Source organism: Ambystoma mexicanum, chromosome 7q, assembly GCF_040938575.1.
Source record: "Ambystoma mexicanum isolate Mex_15411 chromosome 7q, UKY_AmexF1_1, whole genome shotgun sequence".
In the NCBI taxonomy this organism is placed as follows: Eukaryota; Metazoa; Chordata; class Amphibia; order Caudata; family Ambystomatidae; genus Ambystoma; species Ambystoma mexicanum.
The window spans coordinates 583,639,204-583,656,360 of NC_090941.1; the positions used below are offsets into that span (position 1 = coordinate 583,639,204).

General features: G+C 47.9%; 1 protein-coding gene across 1 annotated transcript in view; it reads right to left on the bottom strand.

Moving 5' to 3' along the window:
* FREM2 (FRAS1 related extracellular matrix 2) overlaps positions 1-17,157 on the bottom strand; it is a 796,190-nt gene that overhangs the window by 66,589 nt on the left and 712,444 nt on the right. Inside the window, exons 18-19 of the mRNA XM_069640403.1 lie at positions 10,774-10,878; positions 9,094-9,221 (exon numbers count right to left, since the gene is read on the bottom strand). Coding sequence (XP_069496504.1) covers positions 9,094-9,221; positions 10,774-10,878 — 233 coding nt within the window. The remainder of the gene's footprint in view (positions 1-9,093; positions 9,222-10,773; positions 10,879-17,157) is intronic.

Here is a 17,157-nt window from a genome sequence, read left to right on the forward strand (position 1 = left end):
TAAGACTTCTGACTGGCAACATGGGGGCAGTTTCTGGGGACCCGGCTCACAGTGCTCAGAGAGGCACAGCTTCACCTCACTGATGAGGCCCAACAAGGCTGAAACAAGTGTATGGGGTTGCTGTTGGTACTCTTGTTCAGAGAGGAATTGCCATAGCATTTCAGTGCTGGACTGCCCATGTGGGCGGGAAAAAAACTGATATGCAAATGGTTATTTCCCATCTGTGAAAGGTACAGTGAGCAAAAAGCAGATGGCTGCAAACTCTCATCTCAGAACAGGTTATCATGCCATCTTCTTTCTGGAGAGGAGCGCCGGCTACCTTTTTTGGTACCGTTTCTGGGCACCACCCTCTGGCTGGCTACGCTTACCCAACCCCTACAATCCTCCCATCCCTCCTCCTTACTCTACTCCCATCCCTTAGAATGGATAAATGCATTACATTGAAAAGAACGCAGATCAGAGGTTTTAAGACAATAAAGTGACACATGCTTTGTGGTTTCCATTGTCTCTGCCTTCCCACATAATCAATAAATTCGAGCCTGAGGTAATAAACCCAGAGGAGGGCCAATAACTTCAGGAGTGTGGCGTTGATTACATTTAAAATGCATACAAGTCTTATGAGCCTTCGCATCAGAGAGCAAACGCAAATATGGAGAAAGGCAATTCCTATTTCTGGGAATAATAGCGTATTCCTAATAAAGTCTATAAGATCCCAAACTCTCGATAGTCACACGCCAATCCAACTCCTAAAGTTTCCTTTTAACTTTCAGCGGATACTTGCTGAGCTCATGAGACGACTCAATATACAACAAAGCATTTTCCATCCTATCTAAAAATTAATTGATGGAACAAACAGATCACAATGTATAGCTTTCTGCCAAATCAACGAATAAGGAGCCGCATTCAGGGCATACTATCTTAGAATATGAATTCAGTCGTTTCCAAATAATTGTTGTCTCTAATGAAATTAAACCCAACTCATGGCTAATCACTGGGTTAAGAACTGCAGGTGAAAGACCTAGAGCTGTTTTCCTCATCGGGCCTTGCAGAGAATTGTAAAAAGCACCCAGATCTAAAGTTAGCAACTCCAATCCATAACTCCTTGTGCAGCAACATTAGATAATGTGAAGCCAAGATGGCAAAACGATGGAACGTGACTCAACCTGGCTTCCTCCACCGCCCAATACATAGCCTTGTGCTTCCGTTTTGTGGTAAAGAGGACAACCTTCGACTTAGACCCATTAATAAGTCAATTATTTAGCAATGCATATTTCAAGAATAAATCAAGTTTTGGACACGAACAGTACTATCAGAGTGGAGACCCACCAGAATCTGTACAATTGGCACTGGAATCTTACAGTCCAATCATTTCTGTCAAAGGCGCTCATGATCCACCCTATCAAATGCGCTGCTCATGTCCACTGAAGCAATATAGATGGCACCAATTGTCCCTGGCTTTACCTCAGCAAGCAAATGGCTGAATACAATACCATTCAAAGTGGTTCCCAAGGCTTTCCTAAAACCTACTTGGAAAAGAACAAGCTTCTCTGAGCATCTATTTAAGTCTCGTAAAACAAGACAGGAAAACACTTTACTTGTCGTATCTTAGATTGCCACTGGACGATAGTTGGAATTCAAAGCACAATCCCGTTTCTTAAAAATCAGGATTAAGTATGATGTTTTCCAAGAGAGAGGGAACATAAAAGTAGATAAAATATCCCAAAACATTGGGAATGGGAAGTCAGCCCATAACTCTGGGTTGACCTTTAAGGCAATTGGTGTGAGACCATTGGGGCCAGCAGCCCTAGATGGTTTAGAAAACTGAGCGAAACTATAAAAGTTATGACTGGAAGGTTTGGAATTAATCCTAATCTCTGGCATTGCTCTGGGCAACCCACCAGACTATCATTCTCCACCTGCTAAGCCATTACAAAAGGTGAAAGACTATATGGAAATCAGGCTTGGTCCCATCCCAAAAGGGCCAGTCCAGCCCAAACTGCTAGGCCACATCCCTTCTGCACGAGACCACAATCATCGACAGACATGTTTTGACATCATTGGGTGTCATCAGTGAGAAGTAGCTTGGGTCTCTAGGCCCAGCAGGCTTGGGACCCACGTCTGGGCATACCCGTCCCACTTGTTGTGACTTATGCAAAACAAAAGAGGTGATGGCTGGAAGGTTTGGAATTAATCGTAGCCATTGCCATTGCTCTGGGCAACCCTCCAGACCATCATTCTTCAGCTTGCCAAGCCATTACAGAAGGGGAAAGACCATATGAAAATCAGGCTTGGTCCCATCCCAGATGCTTTAGAACACTGCATCGCATCACTAACATCCTCTTTGGTCCAATCAAAACCCGAGATAGCCATATCATTTACATTTGAAAAATTAATAATAAGAATATGATCTTTTTTGGTATGAAGTTTCCCAGAAACATCTACCCAGGAAGATTCTGGAATAAAAAAATGCACCTTGATCTGGACTCGAGGATAAAGCGCCATTAATAATTTCCCAGAATGTATTACTCTTAGATCCATTTATCGCCTGCAAAATTCCTTAACTTTCGTTTATATATATAGCACATGTAAGGCGATAGATGCAATTCATATATCTTTGGGCAATGTTATGCTTACGTTGTATATGAGCCAATTTGTCTTGATCGAGCACAGGTCGTATTCCCTTCTTTTGTCCCTTTTAGCCTTTGGCACCAACTTGTTAAAGCGATCTAAGTGTTTCATTGGAACTACTACTCGGCCCTTACCTGTAACAATATACAAACATGATCTAATTATCCTATTATAGGACCCTATAGAGAACAGAGCCTCAAAATCTCCAAAAGGCAGGGATGCACACATACGTTCCATTGCCCTATTAAACCTTAGGCGGATTGTATAATTGCACTTTACACTTAGACCACCTCTAGCGACAGATAACAGCGCCAGAGGGGGATCCAAATCGCAAGTCTGAGACCCAATATTTACAAAGCTATCAATAGATGAGTGACAGCTAAATTTCTGCTTGGTAATGCATAATGGCGAGCAAAGTGGACTCAAAGACCTAGACACATAAATATGATCGATCCACGAATTCTGGGACCCCCTTTCCCAAGTTGAAATAGTATCATATTAAGAATAAGGCATAACACGGTAAAGTCCCATGAACTCATAAAGTTGTCCTGCTGCTCCCCTCTACCCTTAAAGGCACACTGAGACACAGTCATCCCAATATCCTTTCGAAGATATTGCCTTGGAAGCCACACAGGTAGCATTAAAATCTCCTCCAATGATGGTGTTATTAGGATAACCCTTAGCCAACCAATCTTCAATTAGGGCGTCCAATGATGGTTGGATGCTAAGCCTAGATTGAGCCGCCAGATTCCAATAAGGGTTTACAATTAAGAGATATGTCTTAGAATCACCAAGCTTAATACCGACTGTCAGTAGTCCCTCATTATTTGTAGCAATCTCAAAGGACTTCATTTTTATAGACAAGTCATTAGCTGCCGCTAGGTCCCCTCTGGGGCGTCCAACCCAGCCCCGCAGAGTGACAGTGGAATAAGTCGCAATGCCCTTGAAATGAAGTGGATTTAACAACATAGTTTCCTGGCACAGCAACACATTCATACCTGCAAAGGTAGAATGTACAGTAGATATTCATTCAACCGCATGAGTTCCAGGAAAAGCTCTTGAGCTTACCTATATCAAAGATTGTTTATAGAACCTTTGGGCATAGCAGATAGATTCAGCTTTGCTACAAGCCAAGACCAAACCACAGGGGGAACTAGTAAGTCCCCCTGTGGCCCAGAATTGGCTACAGGACTGCTCATTTAGTTGCATTTAAGTATTGTAGAAGGGTTAGAAACTGCCGCTTTCTCTGGAGATAGAGAAGGACCTGCTAAAAATAGAGACATACATTTAGAATTCGAAAACAATATTAAGTCAAGACCCATTGATCCAAAAAGGTCTGTTTGCTCCCACACAAGTTTTGTCCCAATATATGTATATAAAAGTGAGCAATCAGTCTATTTGTGCCGTCATCTGGTATTTTGATGGTATCAATGTCTCCAGTATGAATAAGACGTAAAACAGGAATTCTTTCAAACATTTTGAGTAGTTCAAAGCGATTTAGATGAAGAGTTCCATTTACTTCCACAATATTTTCAAAGCTAACAGTTCCTTCATCGCAGGTATTCATTAAGAACGATTGGTCGATTGTCTTGCTTTCGTTAAATAAAGAATCAGTTCCAGTACGTAGACCAACAGGAGGGGGCTTGTTTCCTTCACCCCTTTGCTTCTGTAATATCGAGACATCCGAGCTCATAAGTTGAGACAACCTGCGGCAAAAGGTCCCCCTCATTAGAATGATGTTTAATGGAGGAGGACTTACAAGGCGTTGTTAAAAGAGAATGTGAACAAGCCACATGTCCTTCTTCATCTTGGTCAGGGTGGTCATTGCTCATAGTTGAAGGGGCAAGAGAAACAACAATGTGAACAATTTTCTTTTGCTCTGCCTCACTCTCTTTTTTGGCCTTAGATTTTGATTTGGAGTAACAAGACCCTTCACAGCCTTTGTCTCCTCAGGTTCATTAACGTCAATGATTTCATGTATCTGTGGTAAAGCCCTTAGGAATTTCCTAGAGGATTTATTTGTGTTAGGATTAGCACTCAGTCGCTTTTTCGTTTTTTTTCATAGCTTTTTCCGTCTAGGACAGCCTGAAAACACTTTTTCCTTCTGATTCGCGCTCCACTCGCGCATTCGTAATTGACATGTCCGTATTATTAAGTTCCGCGTCCAGTGCAACCGGTGACTGGTCAGCTAAGCATAACGAAGAGCACAATTCATTGATATCCACCTCCACAACTGCAGGGGAAGATGAATCAAAAAGCTCTGGAGAGTCACTCAAGTTACCTTGACAACTCTCAGGACCAGGAGGTAGATTGACCGCCATGCGCAGAGAAACACGGCCTAGTGGAGGGCGCTACATGCGAGTTGATAGTAAAGTCCCCGCACAGCGTTGAAACCCTGGCAATGCCATGAGCTTACCTTCTATCGACAATAACCTTAGTGAATTCGCCTGCATAATGTCCTTGATGCTACCCTATAACCTCTGTATTGATTGCAATACCAAGTGCAAGGCCAATACTGAAGTTGGCCCCAGGGAATTTACATGAGGGAAGATATTGGAGTCTCTTCGTAAGTGAACATTCCTCTGTGTGTAAAAATTGGATCGCCAACCTCCCCTTAGGGCCCCTACTGGCGAAGGAAACTGTTCACACTGGCGTGCTGGAGAGGATGGTGCCATCACAAACTTAGCTGCTGCCTCCATCTCAGCACACAGCCTAAATAAAGAGGCATCCAAAATGATAGTATCGGCATCGAGGCCCCCATGAGGTAACTCCCTCGGTATGTGTGGTCCAGCCTCCTCTACGCCCAATAACTTTGAACCCCCGCCCTTTGACGAGAGGATAATATTTTCAGTTGTATTTAAAGGCGCCTCAGCTATCTGTCCATCAGGACACACGGGAACAGATTGATCAGTCCAGGGCATTTGACTGTTAGCTTGGACTCGGAACGCATCAGAATAACTAACATAGGAGGCTAAAGTACACCACAGAAATCACTAATATGATTAATAGAAGTGTTTGTAGGGAAAGGGATAAATCAGCATGGTTTCGGCTGTGGCCCGGTGAAGATTGATCCCACTCCACAGGTTGTATATAACTGATAAAAAGTTTCCATTGTAGGCGGCGTGGCAAATTAAAAACTGACCATTGAGAAAAATATGCACATTTGCAGCTAACAAGTTTCTTAAATGAAGTACTCACATTTGGCCAGCGTTTGAAGCTGCTGACTTAGACCGGCTTCACGCGGCAGCCCCGCGACCACCCCAGACCACTTGCGCACCCACTCTCGCGCGCGCACGCTCCATGCCGGAATGGGTTTTTAAAGGCAGCCCTCCACTTCGTTGAAAGCCTGTGACGTGGCTGCTCGTGTAAAGGAGTTCTCCGATCAGCTTTCCCAGGTCTGTAGTCTGTAGTTTGCTATAGTTCTGTGCACCGAGTCTGCGGATCAATTCCTATTTCAGATGCCTCATCTAGACTTATTTCAGTGTGTGTGGCAGTTTCCTATTGGAATTCCTTGAAAGGACTTCTCCTCACAGCTTCGGCACTCGAAACAGTCTGTAAAAGGTTTGTAGATTTGGTTTAGAAAAAGTGTTTCCAGTTCCCCGAAAATGGGCACGTGCAAAGTGTGATATACAAGTAGAAGTGCTTTCAAGAAATTCCAACAGGAAGGGAACATTGATTACTGTACAGTGCCACACAAATAGTGTGTATGTTATTTTCCAAGTGTGTTGGCAGAAGACCTTCATCTAGAGCAGTGGTATTGAAACTTTTTCATACCGAGCTCCCCTCTTGAGTAAACATATTGTTTCTGGGAACCCCACCTAGAAATTGACCCCACAGGGAGTCCCAAAGTATGTCGAGTGGGGCCCATGGCTCTTGAAAATATAAGTGCATATGATCTACTGCTTATATTTTCTATTAAAATCAGAGACCTTACTACCATTTTTATATTAAACAGCGTCATCTAAATCCCCTTTGAAAGATTCTGCCCCTTCGCCCCAGACATGCTTCGGGCATCCCTGGGGGGGGGGGGCACGTGGCAGTAGCAAAACAAAAGAGAAACTGACACAGGCAATGATGTTAAAAAGTCATGGAGACGAAAGAAAATCGGTCGCAGCTTTTGCTTTCTTGGTGGCCCTAATGTTCGATTTGTAAGCGCTATGGCGTGCTCAGCTTTCAGTGCTTGGTGTCCTTAATGCTAGATTTCTAAGAGCTATGGCGTGCTCAGCTTTCAGTGCTTGGTGGCCCTAATGCTAGATTTCTAAGAGCTATGGCGTGCTCAGCTAGATGTGCTTGGTGGTCCTAATGCTAGATTTCTAAGGGCTATGGCGTGCTCAGCTAGATGTGCTTGGTGGCCCTAATGCTAGATTTCTAAGAGCTATGGCGTGCTCAGCTTGCAGTGCTTGGTGGCTCTAATGTTAGATTTCTAAGAGCTATGGCGTGCTCAGCTTGCAGCGCTCGGTGGCCCTAATGTTAGACTTCTAAGAGCTATGGCGTGCTCAGCTTGCAATGCTTGGTGGCCCCAATCCTACATTTCTAAGAGCTATGGCGTGCTCAGCGTGCATCGCTTTGTGGCCCTAATGTTAGATTTCTAGGAGCTATGGCGTGCTCAGCGTGCAGCGCTTGGTGGCCCTAATGTTAGATTTCAAAGAGCTATGATGTGCTCACCTTGGAGTGCTTGGTGGCCCTAATGTTAGATTTCTAAGAGCTATGGCGTGCTCAGCCTGCAGTGCTTGGTGGCCCTAATGTTAGACTTCTAAGAGCTATGGCGTGCTCAGCTTGTAGTGCTTGTTGGCCCTAATGTTAGACGTCTAAGAGCTATGGTGTGCTCAGTGCTTGGTGGCCGCAATGCTACATTTCTAAGAGCTATGGCGTGCTCAGCCTGCAGTGCTTGGTGGCCGCAATGTTAGACTTCTAAGAGCTATGGCGTGCTGGGCTTGCAGTGCTTGGTGGCCCTAATGTTAGATTTGTTTTTTGAGTCAGTACACAAAGGGGATGATCGGGTGTCAGATCGAATACACAATCATGAACTTCTTTCCCTCCACAAATGTACTGTTTTGCAACACAACTCAATGTTAAGTGGCTTCCCAGCCGTTACCTATAAAGATGAGGGAGTTACCTCTTTCTTGGGTGAGGAGCCACACACTTGCAAAGTCAGACATTCTAGATTCCGCGCCCAAGAGAGGTCGCTGTGCAAGATGTCAGCCACTGAGAAGGCCACGCCCTTGATCCCGTTCGGAAGAGTGGCGGCAGCTCAATGGAAGAAGAGTGTCCCTCCCGAGGTGCTGAGAATTACTCGAACAGAAAGATTGCAGTCTCACGCTTTCAGAATGAAGCTGGGGTAACAATGCGTACTTTTCCGCTGCCCTCCCTTTCAGAGTGTTTTCATTGGATGGCACTGTAAATAGCATGCGTTCATTACATTAATGCTATTGATTTTAATTGACCTGGGAATGATGAAAGGAGGAGTCAACGCATTGGAATGTAAACGTATGCCCGCTTGAACACACACATCTGTTTAGAGTAGACACACATGAACCCACTGAGCTATTGAGCCCTACTTTTAAGCGAAAGCTGTGTGCTATAGAGGCCTTGATCTTTCGCATTAGGAGTCTACGCTGAAGCACACTGTATTCATGGGTCACGAGAAACATCCGTGGAGTTGGAGGGGTTTCTAAACGGGCTGGGCCCGCCCGTCTCATGGACCATTACCCAGTGTGTGTAAACATCAGACCCCAACTAGTAACATCAGGGAGTGTTAAAAGAAGCTCACAGACAGGAGGCAGGCCCCTGATCCCATTCTGTGAAGCCATTATGAATACTTTCATCTGTTGCATGGTATCATGCCAGGCCACCTGTCCACCTCACTTAGAATTCTCGCGAGCCTATCAGATGACACCATTATCTTCCGGCTGCACTTGGTATAACGGGAAAAGCTGTAGCCCGAAAGGCCAGCTCGCCGCAAGCTTCCGACAGCTGGGACTGGTAACACAACACTAGGGAGCGAGACACGGGTTCAAGTGCCCATGGGATCAAAGCAGGACATGCAGTGGGCGGCAATCACAGAGAATAGAAATAGAAATAGGGCGCTGTTCGGCACACAGCTTGGCTAAGCATTATGAGAGATGCAGGAACACTGGGGTGGGGGGGGGGTGCATTTTGTATTACCAGCGTTCACTAAAACGCTTGGGGCCTAATTCACAGAAGCATTTTACAATGGCAAACCCCCATTAGAAAACGCTCTGTGAATAAGGGCCTTGGTATTCACTGCTACTAAAGTTGCCTTTGACCTGGTGAAGTGAGTACTAAGTGATTCCAAAACACAGGAAGATCGAATTTCTCAAAAAGATAATAAGCAGAAACATTTCTGAGAATACAGAGATCTCTCTTCTCTCAGCACAAGTCATGGCCGGGCTTTAGCATCTCGCAAAGTACTTCATTTGGCGGGAGAATGTCTGCTTGACTTACTGCAAAATCAGAAACGAAGCTCCACTGCTGGATTGGTTGGTTGTACGTTGGTTCACTTCGCACAAGGCTGAGCGTGAAGGTGAGGCCCGGATGGTCCGCGGACATGATCATGGAACTCAGGAATGAAGCTAGAAAGGGGACAAACGCAGGCGTTACATTTCTTCTTTCTTTTGAGAAAATAAATCATGATGAAAGTTCCTAATCTCGCACCAGATGGAAATGTGACGCACTGGACACTGTTCCTGTTTAGTTTGAAATACTTTAGTACAGGTGATTTCTTCATGTTACCCAGGCTCTCCAGACCCAAAAGAAACAATTGAAGGACACACATGCCAGCACACAGCCATATTCCTGGATAATAGCGAGCAGACACAACAATGTCCCCGAGAAAGGCCCCTTATTGCTTGTAATACGTGATAGGCGGGTCAAAATCCTCGCTAACAACTAGGCCACACCCTCTCCCTTCCCCACCTAATCTGACGTTGGCCGCTCTTCACCCCCAGCCCCAGTTTCCTTCCCTGGTTGCCAAATTGCACGCCCTCCACGGTTGTCCCCCCCACCCTATGACCTGTAAAGCTCTCCGTTGCTTCCCGAAGCCAGGTCCACGCTCAATAACTACCCTAATGATGATAGTAGCCTAAAGACATAATATTAATGATGGTTCCTATCACAGGGCAAATCTTTGCGTTATCGGCCCCCTGCCTGTTTCCGTCCGGTTGCCCGCCCTACCGCCCCACTGACTTGCCCCTGGTTTACTAGGCTTCCTTATTTTTCCAGAGTGAAGCACCAGGTTGAATGCCTTTTTTGAAGGATTTTAAAAGATGCAGCTTCAAGGTTTTACACGTATGATAATGTAGACCTGTTGGTGACATAACATGCACGATAGCCCATTCCGTGTGCCCATTGGTGACTTGGCTCCATACGGCGCGGTGCACAACGTGGGCAGAATTATACCAACAGTTTCACTTGTGGAAGAGTGTGTGATCTTACGCATGTAATCCCAGGAGGAGAAGATGCAGCATGGGGTGTACATGAAGAAGCTGGAGTGCCCAATGAACATTCGCAGAGTGGGCCCTAGTAGTGTGGCACACTATGCACAGTAGTGCGTGCAGAAGCAGAGGCCAGGGAGTCTCCGCTGACCTCCAGCTCTGCAACATGTCAAGAGGCATCTATTATTGAAACCCGCACATGGGCAACCAGGGCAGAAGACTTCCACACTGTGGCACCACTAACAATGTTCCTGAAACCAAACACCCCTCATCGGAAGCTGGTGGCAGTCAGACCACTATGGAACACTTGCATTGTGCAAATGGTTGGCCTTCACCATAGGCAATGCTTGCAACTGTATATATATAAAACAAGGTAAATGGCCCTCAAGTGTTTATTGGTCCAAGTCCGAGATGAGTTTCCAAGTTGAGAAAAACAAATCGAAGTATTCCAGTCCAGCCATTGGATGGTGAATTGTGCACATAATCTGTATCTCAGGCGCGTGCCGCTTGTGCGCACACTCAAACTCTCTCTTTCTCTTTCTCTCTCTCTCTCTCTCTCTCTCTCTCTCTCTCTCTCTCTCTCTCTCTCTCTCTCCCTCTCTTCCTCTCTCTCTCTCCCCCTCTCTCTCCATTTCTCTTTCTCTCAGGGTGGAAGAAAACAGAACATGCATTAAATGGGTAATTTGTTTACCTGGGTGGGACATCACAAATAAACCATGGAAACGAGCCTCGGTCTTGAAGTTGACAACCAAGCGTCCTTCATCGCTGATGCGCATACTGGTAGGATAGAGGGATCCTAATAAGAGAATGTGACAATTAACATATGCAAACATAGTATAACTTGAAATGTCAAGAGACTGTAAGAGACATTATGACGCCTGCGTCTGTGAACGACAATCGGGGGAGAGGAAGTCAGCAGGTGCGCAGTCACTGTGCGTGAATCAAGGAGCCCCTTCATGTTGGGCCTCAGAAGCCTGGACATGAAAGGCGCGGGGCCGCAGGTGTGCAATCACAGTCTTCCCTGCTCGGAGACACTGGCATACATAGATACAGTACTACACCAACTGATAAGAGTTATAAATAACACGATCAGCTGCCTTCCATCACTTGAGAGTGCGTAATAACAGAAGCGTGTTGATGGAGCAGGAAATACCTACCATACCTGCCTTTAGCGGACCGGAAACACGGCAATGAACTCTAAACAGGTCTTCGATAAGGGACAAGGCACAGTTTACCATTCGTCAAAGTGCGCGCGCTTGAGTAGCCTGCATCAAAGTTCCTTCAGACCTGTATCTTTCACACGCTAGTGCCTGCACGCGGACATTCTTCATTCTGCTTAGAGCAGACAGTGCGAGGGTAATGCAAACTATGGACTGGATCCAGTGTCGGGATGGAATGCCAGTGGCCCGGGGGCTTCCTTCTTTCCTGTGTCTGCATCCATCATTTCTGAAAGACCGCAACCATGTCAGTGCAAAGCAGCAGAGTGTCATGGGAAGGCACACTCTAACTCAGGAAGCTGTGTGTGTACTGTTACCTAGTTTACAAAATAAAAACGTGCTGGCTAAGTCATGATCAACACTCATGCAGAAGGCATGTATTAACAAAATCATGGCGCGTGGTACTTCTTTTACCAGACACTTATTTGTGTAAATCACCAAGACATTCGAATAGTAAGTCAGATTTTTAGAGCTTGAATGAAAATGGTCGCATTCTCAGAAAACACGGTCTAAGCCTGATGTGGTGGTATTCAGGGATTTCAGCGCTAAAAACAAACACTGTTGGGTAAACTATATTTTTTTCAGCCACTAGCCAACACTTTCCCCACATATTCTAAGACTGAAGTTTGTTTATATAATTTCACCAGACCTAAAATATGTTGGGAAGACTGTCTAGTGGGCATATTGCCTGGCAACAGCATGTTTTGGGTATAATGCAGGCACCATGTGTCTGGTGGAACATTCACAAGATGGTGACCTGCATATGCCCTGCTAGCCTATGTGGGGATGGGGACGGCATGCGAGTGTGTGTCTTTCATTTAAATGTGCCCATGGAGGCTGCAGTTCCCGGCATCCAGAAGATTAATCTCTCCTTTTCTCCTGTCTCATGGTGACATCACTCCCAGTGGGCTGTTTCATTGGCCATTTTGGGTGACTGCAATGTAGCCTTTTTATCTGCAGAGGGCAGAGCGGTGACTTATGACAACAAGTAACCTTGGAGGGTGTAGGCAGATTGACAGGTGTAATTACCTATTAGAGTGAGGCTCTTTGACAGTTGGTCTGCCAGGGTTCTGTGACAAAATAGTTTGAGAAGGAACACGTTTTGGTATAGGGTTCCATAACCATGTCCCTGGGCTAGGATTTTCTGTATTCCTAAATTCCAGGGGCTCCCTCCTCTTAGACGAGAGGAGGAAGCCCCAAGATATATAATCACAGATGCTTAATTCATATGGCAATCAGTAGGATTCCTCAAGGAAGGACACTGCTTCTGTATTGGAGCACATCCCCTGGTGAGGTTTGGACACTGCTGGTCAGTGATTTGAACTCATTACTGGCAGACTGATGACTGGTTCATTACAGTACGAAGGGGAGCAAGTGGTGGAGAACATGGGTACGTTAATCATCTTGCTAGGGTGGCCTTGGAAAGCTCCCGTAGTGTAGGGAGGACCTACTAGATGAGGCAGTAGGCCTGAGTGACTTAAAACATGGCCATTTCTATATTGCTTCTCTTAGTTTATAAATCTGAAGTGCCATATCAGTGGGTTGCCTCTCAGCAACTCACCGTGTTCCTGCCCAGCAGTGCATCACTGGTGTTCAGGAATATAGAGAGCACCGTGCATGACTAGAAGGCAGTATGGCTGCCCCGGGGCGCCCCCCAGGGGCTGAAGTGGCAAGCAGTGCATCACTGGTGTTCAGGAATATAGAGAGCACTGTGCATGACTAGAAGGCAGTATGGCTGCCCCAGGGCGCCCCCCAGGGGCTGGTGTGGCAAGCAGTGCATCACTAGTGTTCAGGAATATAGAGAGCACCGTGCATGACTAGAAGGCAGTATGGCTGCCCCGAAGCACCCCCCAGGGGCTGGTGTGGCAAGCAGTGCATCACTGGTGTTCAGGAATATAGAGAGCACTGTGCATGACTAGAAGGCAGTATGGCTGCCCCGGGGCGCCCCCCAGGGGCTGGTGTGGCAAGCAGTGCATCACTAGTGTTCAGGAATATAGAGAGCACTGTGCATGACTAGAAGGCAGTATGGCTGCCCCGGGGCGCCCCCCAGGGGCTGAAGTGGCAAGCAGTGCATCACTGGTGTTCAGGAATATAGAGAGCACTGTGCATGACTAGAAGGCAGTATGGCTGCCCCGGGGCGCCCCCAGGGGCTGGTGTGGCAAGCAGTGCATCACTAGTGTTCAGGAATATAGAGAGCACTGTGCATGACTAGAAGGCAGTATGGCTGCCCCGGGGCGCCCCCAGGGGCTGGTGTGGCAAGCAGTGCATCACTGGTGTTCAGGAATATAGAGAGCACTGTGCATGACTAGAAGGCAGTATGGCTGCCCCGGGGCGCCCCCCAGGGGCTGGTGTGGCAAGCAGTGCATCACTGGTGTTCAGGAATATAGAGAGCACTGTGCATGACTAGAAGGCAGTATGGCTGCCCCAGGGCGCCCCCCAGGGGCTGGTGTGGCAAGCAGTGCATCACTAGTGTTCAGGAATATAGAGAGCACCGTGCATGACTAGAAGGCAGTATGGCTGCCCCGGGGCGCCCCCCAGGGGCTGGTGTGGCAAGCAGTGCATCACTAGTGTTCAGGAATATAGAGAGCACTGTGCATGACTAGAAGGCAGTATGGCTGCCCCGGGGCGCCCCCCAGGGGCTGGTGTGGCAAGCAGTGCATCACTAGTGTTCAGGAATATAGAGAGCACTGTGCATGACTAGAAGGCAGTATGGCTGCCCCGGGGCGCCCCCAGGGGCTGGTGTGGCAAGCAGTGCATCACTAGTGTTCAGGAATATAGAGAGCACCGTGCATGACTAGAAGGCAGTATGGCTGCCCCGGGGCGCCCCCAGGGGCTGGTGTGGCAAGCAGTGCATCACTAGTGTTCAGGAATATAGAGAGCACCGTGCATGACTAGAAGGCAGTATGGCTGCCCCGGGGCGCCCCCCAGGGGCTGGTGTGGCAAGCAGTGCATCACTGGTGTTCAGGAATATAGAGAGCACTGTGCATGACTAGAAGGCAGTATGGCTGCCCCGGGGCACCCCAGGGGCTGGTGTGGCAAGCAGTGCATCACTAGTGTTCAGGAATATAGAGACCACCGTGCATGACTAGAAGGCAGTATGGCTGCCCCGGGGCGCCCCCCAGGGGCTGGTGTGGCAAGCAGTGCATCACTGGTGTTCAGGAATATAGAGAGCACTGTGCATGACTAGAAGGCAGTATGGCTGCCCCGGGGCACCCCAGGGGCTGGTGTGGCAAGCAGTGCATCACTAGTGTTCAGGAATATAGAGAGCACTGTGCATGACTAGAAGGCAGTATGGCTGCCCCGGGGCGCCCCCCAGGGGCTGGTGTGGCAAGCAGTGCATCACTGGTGTTCAGGAATATAGAGAGCACTGTGCATGACTAGAAGGCAGTATGGCTGCCCCGGGGCGCCCCCCAGGGGCTGGTGTGGCAAGCAGTGCATCACTGGTGTTCAGGAATATAGAGAGCACCGTGCATGACTAGAAGGTAGTATGGCTGCCCCGGGGCGCCCCCCAGGGGCTGGTGTGGCAAGCAGTGCATCACTAGTGTTCAGGAATATAGAGAGCACTGTGCATGACTAGAAGGCAGTATGGCTGCCCCGGGGCGCCCCCAGGGGCTGGTGTGGCAAGCAGTGCATCACTGGTGTTCAGGAATATAGAGAGCACTGTGCATGACTAGAAGGCAGTATGGCTGCCCCGGGGCGCCCCCAGGGGCTGGTGTGGCAAGCAGTGCATCACTAGTGTTCAGGAATATAGAGAGCACCGTGCATGACTAGAAGGTAGTATGGCTGCCCCGGGGCGCCCCCCAGGGGCTGGTGTGGCAAGCAGTGCATCACTAGTGTTCAGGAATATAGAGAGCACTGTGCATGACTAGAAGGCAGTATGGCTGCTCCGGGGCACCCCAGGGGCTGGTGTGGCAAGCAGTGCATCACTGGTGTTCAGGAATATAGAGAGCACTGTGCATGACTAGAAGGTAGTATGGCTGCCCCGGGGCGCCCCCCAGGGGCTGGTGTGGCAAGCAGTGCATCACTAGTGTTCAGGAATATAGAGAGCACTGTGCATGACTAGAAGGCAGTATGGCTGCCCCGGGGAGCCCCCCAGGGGCTGGTGTGGCAAGCAGTGCATCACTGGTGTTCAGGAATATAGAGAGCACCGTGCATGACTAGAAGGCAGTATGGCTGCCCCGGGGCGCCCCCCAGGGGCTGAAGTGGCAAGCAGTGCATCACTAGTGTTCAGGAATATAGAGAGCACCGTGCATGACTAGAAGGTAGTATGGCTGTCTGGGGCGCCCCCAGGGGCCCATGTGGCAAGCAGTGAACGCACGCATCATTTATGTCACTGTCTGAACACCGCGCAGCTAGGCTCGGACTGGCCTATAGGGCAATAGGCCCATGGGCGAACCAAAAACGCAGAATTCTGGTGTGGGCCAGTTTTTTTTGTCAAAGTGGGCCACTTTTTTGGCCAATGTGGGCCAGTTTGATGAGTCGCTTCCCTATGCGGCTAGCAGTTTTTACCAATGTTGCTGAATAAATATTCTTTAAAAGGCAGAATTTGCATAACATTTTATCAAAAAATTCCCCCTTGGGCACTATTCAAACAGTCTGTCACAAAAGGAATGAATAGCCATTTGCAACTGTGGGCCACTTTTTCATTGGTGACCGAGACAATTTCAACCCTGCGCAGATGTTCACAACACCGACTGTCATGCGGGATGCCGTGGGACCTCCATCTCATGGGTCACCTTGCTGGGTGGCCTTCTTGGAGTGAAGTGCTTTAATGTGCATCCAGAGACGTCATTCATTCTTTGAGTGGGAGTCTGAATGCACCATCGCTGCTAGTGCCCACTAGTGCAGCCACTTTGCCTGGGACAGTGTTCACACGAGAATGTGAGGTAAAGAGATGCGGATAAGGGGAAGCCAAACCCTTTTACCCAACACTGGGGGTCTTCTAGAAGACAACACCACACCACAATGTCACAGCACCAAGACACAGAATCCCTCCTCCAAATATATGCTACCATTCAAGCATGGTTGGCCACCAATGGCCTCTGCTTAAACGGTGAAAAAACCGAGATCATCCTTGCCCTCAAGGAAATTCTAGCAAAACTCGACCCTGAATACTCCCACTTCCCCATTGACAGCACTAACATACCCATAAACCGAAATCCTGCTCCTCGGATCCAATACCAATCTCAAAAAACTCAGTTCCAACTATAAGGCCTTCAACATTGATGGCAACACCATCACAGTGGCCAAAACAGTGAAAACACTAGGCTTTCACCTTGATGCAACCATGTCACTAAAAAAACAAGTTAACTCACTAGCATCCTCCACCGCCTACACATGCAAGCTAATTAGGGCAAGTAGAGCCTTCCTCACCCAAGCTAGCTGCATCATCATAGCCAACGCCCTAATACTATCCAGACTGGACTATTGCAACGCCATGTACCTAGGAGCCAACAAATGCATAACCAACAAACTACAGACACTACAAAACAACGCTCTCAGAACAGCCCTCAACCTACCCTCCAAGGAACACATCTCCAACAAAAGGAGAGAACACAAATGGCTTAAAATCCACGACCGCATCTCCCTCAAAACGGCATCACTCACCTACAAATGTTTAAACAACGCAGCCCCCCCCTATCTCGCATCCAGAATAAAGAAAAAAACGTCCACCCGCCCCACCAGATCGATTAATTCCTACTGCCTGCAGGTACCCAATTTCAGACAAAAGAAAACCGGCGGCAGCAGCTTCCCTGTCTTGGCAGCCCAACACTGGAACGCCCTCCCACTCTACATTAGGACAGACCAATCCTACTATAGCTTCAGGCGAAACACCCTCACTTGGCTGCGGGCCAATG